The sequence below is a fragment of the Nipponia nippon genome, unplaced genomic scaffold (genome assembly GCF_047370975.1).
Source record: "Nipponia nippon isolate SJK-2023a ecotype South Korea unplaced genomic scaffold, ASM4737097v1 scaffold_3, whole genome shotgun sequence".
Taxonomy (NCBI): domain Eukaryota; kingdom Metazoa; phylum Chordata; class Aves; order Pelecaniformes; family Threskiornithidae; genus Nipponia; species Nipponia nippon.
Genome location: NW_028262347.1, coordinates 54,529,123 through 54,535,122, shown reverse-complemented (window position 1 = coordinate 54,535,122; position 6,000 = coordinate 54,529,123). Strand labels below are relative to the sequence as shown.

General features: G+C 46.5%; 2 protein-coding genes across 2 annotated transcripts; both read left to right on the top strand.

Annotated features, from left to right (window-relative positions):
- Nucleotides 1-935: 935 nt before the first annotated feature.
- On the top strand, nt 936-1,836 carry LOC148054625 (histone H4). Its single transcript, XM_087767533.1, has one exon. It carries the CDS (start codon nt 981-983, stop codon nt 1,290-1,292), a length of 312 nt encoding a protein of 103 aa, XP_087623659.1. The 5' UTR covers nt 936-980; the 3' UTR covers nt 1,293-1,836.
- Nucleotides 1,837-2,929: 1,093 nt separating this feature from the next.
- Nucleotides 2,930-3,494, top strand: LOC148054624 (histone H3). The gene has a single exon (XM_087765743.1). It carries the CDS (start codon nt 2,953-2,955, stop codon nt 3,361-3,363), a length of 411 nt encoding a protein of 136 aa, XP_087621869.1. The 5' UTR covers nt 2,930-2,952; the 3' UTR covers nt 3,364-3,494.
- The last annotated feature ends 2,506 nt before the right edge of the window (nt 3,495-6,000 follow it).

Here is a 6,000-nt window from a genome sequence, read left to right as displayed (position 1 = left end):
CAATACCGGAAATTTTTTTCACCCTTCCTGATCATTTTCAGGTCGAAAGCCAGCTACTGAATGATTTTTGTTAAATACAGCTTCTTGTTTTCAACAGTAAAACCTCAGAAGATTTTCCTCCCCAAGACAAAGCAAAACCAGAGTTGAATAGCTGCCCCTGAAGGACAAAAACATACTTTTTTTTATGTACTTAATTTTTCAATCTCTCTAAAAAATAGCTACATTACTGTCTGTGCCACCACAAGAATGGAAAGTACTGTAAAAATATTCATCCAAAAGAACCGTTTTACCTTAATAAGTTAAAGTGGAGCAAGTAAGCGTTAAACTCTGGATTAGCATACCTTTACTGCTAAACTCTCCTTGAGAAAACGGTCAGAAAGGGCAGGAAATGGAGATGAGGAAGAAATTCAAGGAGGTGTAGAATTTCTCAGAAACACGATTGGACAGATTTTGCTGCAAGATGCGCCATTAAAAAAAACAGATGGAGCAGCTGTTTAAAACACTGAAGCCACATGTGCAAATCAATGCAACCAGGTGAAATTGCAATACATAACACATACCCGTATTTTAAAACAACAGAGTAAAAAATCAGAGAGTGATTTAAGTGATTCAGTAACTGGGAGACCTTTCTATGATCGAGGTTTTATTTCTAAATGATCACGACATATCAAAAATTTTTAAAAATGCATAAACTATTATATACACAGGCCTAACGACTTTGCTATCCGAAAAAAACGAACGTACCGAAAAAGGGCGGCAACATCCAACCGCTGGAGCCGCGGGAAGGGAAACTGGCAGGAAACCCGCATTTTTGTGCTAGCGGGGCGCGCGATAGGGAAAGCAGGGAGATCCCGAGGGAGCGAGCGCCAAGCCCCGCCCCTCCGGGCTGCAGTCCCCAATCAGGTCGGCTCCCACCGCATAAAGGCCGCCGCGCCATCTCGCTCTCCCTACACTCCTTTCCCTGGGGTTTCAGCGCTGCCATGTCCGGGCGAGGCAAGGGCGGGAAGGGGCTCGGCAAGGGGGGCGCCAAGCGCCACCGGAAGGTGCTGCGCGACAACATCCAGGGCATCACCAAGCCGGCCATCCGCCGCCTGGCGCGGCGCGGCGGCGTGAAGCGCATCTCGGGGCTGATCTACGAGGAGACGCGCGGCGTGCTGAAGGTCTTCCTGGAGAACGTGATCCGCGACGCCGTCACCTACACCGAGCACGCCAAGAGGAAGACGGTGACGGCCATGGACGTGGTCTACGCCCTCAAGCGCCAGGGACGCACCCTCTACGGCTTCGGCGGCTAAAGCTTTCTGCTTCCGGACCATCTCGAGAACCCCAAGGCTCTTTTAAGGGCCGCCCACTTCCCTCTAAGAGGAGCTGCAACATTGTTTCTTCTGAAAGGACATTGGAAGCGTCTGCTATTCAATTTCCAAAGTTGTTAAAATTGATAATTACAGAGTACTACTAAAAGGCCTTATGATTCGATAAGTACGATCTAATGGTTTAAATTTGCTGTTAGTGCCGAAGTTGTCTATGCTGCGTAAAAGAGATGCTGTTTTCTTTGTGTGCTCCTTAAATTCCCTTGCAAATGTTGTACCCCACTAAAATCAATTTAAGTGCTCTTAGTAATCAACTGAGTGTTTCTTTTAATCTTCGCCGATTTAAGTATAGTAATCTGCAATATTTTTCAGTGTCTTGTGTTCTAAAATCTTTACTTAACTGAGTATATAATCTACTGCAAGGAAGAAAGGGAAACCAATTTATCACCTCGAGAAAAATTACGGAAGTAGCCCCGAGACGAACATTTTCTTCCTGATGCTTCTAAATAAACTTTTTTCTTTGCTATAACCTGTTCTTAGTTCCTTGTCAGTATTTTTTTTTAACAGCAATTTCATGAGTAAATCTATTCTAGTGTTCTAGAGTACATGGGGGGGAGGGGAACATGACCTAAAAATTACGCCCCTAGCAACACATTTTAAGAAAACGCGTCAAAAGGATTCTTGAGCGAAGGCTTTTCTCATCCTCACATAGAGAGGACTTCTGAAGTCTTTCCTTCGTTACCGGAGTTAAAAACGGCAAAACCCCTTTTTCAGGTTTAGATAAAACTATCGGAAGTCATTGACCGCTTACAAACAGCAGTGATCAGCAAATATTCGTGGTCACTTCTGGTTATGTCACAACCTGAAGGAGTAGGCAAATTAGATAATAGGGTAATTCCGTATTCCTTTTAAACCCTTCATTTCACAAATAAATTCATTGCCTGTTCTCAAAGTCACGATTTTACTTGACAGTACTTATGCGCTCTCATGCCGATTTTCCTGAGAAAAGAAAATAACATGAGAAAAATAGCTGAAAAGATGCTTCTCGATTGTTACAGCTTGTTACATACTTGTTACAGCTACAAACTTGCATTGTAGGATTTCTTAAGCGTCTGTCGCTGTGTTCTGAGATACCGGGCGATGTTTCCCTTGAGGATAATGTGCCTGTTACTGTAAGAGGGGGATCTGTACGGTATTGAAGGAACTTTTTCCTTCTTTTATAACCAGCCCACCAAAAATAACTCTTAAAATAATTAGCGGTTTTAAGAACAGCTCCTGAATTTGAGCCTTAAAAGCCCACATTTGAGCCCACAGGGCTTTTGATGTCAGGAGCCTGGCGGAGAGGGAAAGCCGGAGAAGCAGAAGAGATGCGAGCGCTGCGTTTGAAACCCGCCCACCCCCAGGCCTTGGGCGCGCACCGAAGCACCCGTGAGTCGCAGCGGGGTCGGAGCCGGGGTGGGGGAGAAGCGGGGGTGGAGGCAGCGGCGAATGCGGCTTCCTTGGGCCCCGGCTGGGATTTTCACGGCACCCAATGAGGTCGCGCTTCCGTCGTCCAATCAGAGACGAGGCGGCGCTATAAATAGGGCGCTGGGCGGCTTCTGCCGCTCATTCTGTCTCTCAGGCAGGGGCTTGTAGTGGGTAGCGGATGGCGCGGACGAAGCAGACGGCGCGTAAGTCGACGGGCGGGAAGGCGCCCCGCAAGCAGCTGGCCACCAAGGCGGCCCGCAAGAGCGCGCCGGCCACGGGCGGCGTGAAGAAGCCGCACCGGTACCGGCCCGGCACGGTGGCGCTGCGCGAGATCCGGCGCTACCAGAAGTCGACGGAGCTGCTGATCCGCAAGCTGCCCTTCCAGCGCCTGGTGCGGGAGATCGCGCAGGACTTCAAGACGGACCTGCGCTTCCAGAGCTCGGCCGTGATGGCGCTGCAGGAGGCGAGCGAGGCCTACCTGGTGGGGCTCTTCGAGGACACCAACCTCTGCGCCATCCACGCCAAGCGCGTCACCATCATGCCCAAGGACATCCAGCTGGCCCGCCGCATCCGCGGCGAGCGCGCCTGAGCCTCCTGCCGCAGCCCCCCCCTGCTGCCGGCAGACACCGAGGCGGCCCACAAAGACCCAAAGGCTCTTTTAAGAGCCACTCCATCAGCAAGAAAAAGAGCTGTCGCACTGTTTTCCAGTGGCCATGCTTTAGAAGTAACAGTGCTTTATTTTTTTTTTTTCCGGAACTGTAGCATGTTGTTTTATGGTCCTAACTCTTCTTTTGGTTGTTTTTTCCCTCTTTTTTTTTGCTATATTGCCTGCATATAAATATTTATTTTTTATAAACCCTACATGGCTCTACATTTTCTGCTCTGCGATTCCCTGAGGTGCTTTGTGAATACTGAAGGGGAGTAACAGGCACTTTATGAACACTGGTAGGAGAAAGAAAAACAAAATTAGGGGAGAGGTGTGTGTCAATATATTAGTTTAAGGACAGTGAGCAGAGAACATCAGGCAGGATGGAGGTTTTTACACTGCTGTGACTATGCTGGGCTTGAAACAGCATTGAGGGAGAAGGCAGGTGGGACACGGCTCTGTCTGGGATGGCCCCAGACTCAGGAGCTCTGGGCCTTAAACTCTCCTGGCTGGCTGGGTCTAGGCAAGAGAAGAAACTTCCTGCAGCTCTCCGGAACTGTGTTACTGTTGAACCTGGCTAAGGCAGCCCATTTTGAAGGGAACTGCCCTCTTGCTCCAGCACTTGTTAATACCAGGAGCAAGAATATCTGTCTCAAAAGATGGGTTTTGAGGCTGGTCTCAAAATGATGGACAACTATGCTGAAGGGATGCGGGCTTCCTTCTCACAGCACAGAAACATACCTAAAGAGGCCAGGAAACTATGGGTGAAAAGTGTTGTACACAGGAATAACTTTAAAGTTTGTCCAGATCTGTTACCATTGATAATACAAAACGGGGGGGGGGGGGAAGTTTATGCACTTCCTGAGTACTTTTTTTTTTTTGGGGGGGGGGGGGGTGTTTTTAATGAGAGTTTTATAAAAATCTTGGAGTGGAAATCTGTGTATTTTTCCAATAATGAGCGTACATCTACTTCTCTTTGAACTTGCACTTCCCTAGATAGGGATTACAAGATTCTATGCAGTCAGAAAATATGCAGAGTTGTCAGATTTCTGCAGTCAGGTTTCTAGGATTCTTCAGAAGATACTGGCAGGATAGATGTATATATGTATAGAGCTTTCAACCTTCCTTCTAGGGACCTACCTTTGCCCAAATGCTGTGAGACATGCACACAAGAGTGACCAGCTTAATAATGTCCTCAGTATTAAAATAGAAAGTTAAAACTTAGGCCTCAGATTCATAATGGAGAGTAACAGCAGTGTCTACCATAATTTTGGGAAACATCTTCCTGTCTTCTCCCCAGCTGCGAAAGGTCACAGCTGGTACCTGGGCTGTAACAGCCCTGAGTGCTGGGTAGCACTGAAGGGTGCTATCAGAAGGCAGAGCTGTCACCCGTTGTCATTAGAGGCTGCTGGGCAGCATTTGGATGCTTTCTCTTGGGAGTGCTCTCTGCAGTATAGATGCACTCAGATAGATGAGAAAAGACAGTAGAAAGACTCACCGAGTGTAGCAATCAGCCCAGATTAAGGTTGGTTTGGGGGTTTCTTTCCTGTTGGGTGGGTTTTTTTGACTCCTTTTTTTTTGGCTCTACATAAAGGCCCCCAAATGAGTTTGTGGCTCTTCATGGCCTTATTTTGAAACCAGGTGGTTGCAATGGAAGTAAAAAGAGCTTCAATGTTACCAAGGGATGAATGCAATGGCTGTGCAGTCTAAGGTGGACAGATATGCTACTCTATTTTTTTTTTAATTTATTTTGTAGCTTTCAACCAGAATGTATAAAAGTATGTTTTAAGAGAGATTTCACCTCTATTTATTTGCACTATAAGCAGGCACTAGTGTTTATTCCAGTAAGGTCATTTTTGTTCACCCTGTGACCTCACTCTTTATTTACAATTGTAACAAGTCTGAGGTTTTAGACATTGTAACTTCTGCTAACCTCACAGAATCACAGAATGGTTTGGGTTGGAAGGAACCTTAAAAATCATCTAGTTCCAACCCCCCTGCCATGGGCAGGGACACCTTCCACTAGACCAGGTTGCTCCAAGCCCCATCCAACCTGGCCTCGAACACTTCAACACCTCAAAGCAGTGCCTAGCTCCAAACTTAATTCATTTCAGTTAATAATGCGCTGCTGGTGTGGAACAATTACAATCAGGATGGAGCCTGCTGAAGTCTTAGAATGTGTATATATTTGTAATTCCTTTCAAATTACACTTATAGGCACAGTCTCTGTGCTATTCCAGCAGGAGCACTTCCACTTTCAACTTTATAAAATTGTCACCCCTTACTCTGCAAGTGGTGATGTACAAAGAGATTAATAGACTAGAATATTTCAGTTGGAAGGGACCTACAATGATCATCTAGTCCGACTGCGAAGTAGCTTCTTTCATTTGATCTACCGTGTTGTATTGTGGGAACCTCAAAAAATAAAGCCAGATGGATAAAACTGGGTGGTGCTGGGGCAGAGGGGACTGGGAAAGAGACAGAGGCAGATGGATTCTGAGAAGAATTAAAATTTGTGAGTGAAGGAAAAGTATATGTAAGTGTGTATATACGTATAGAATGTGTGCACATATGTGTGTG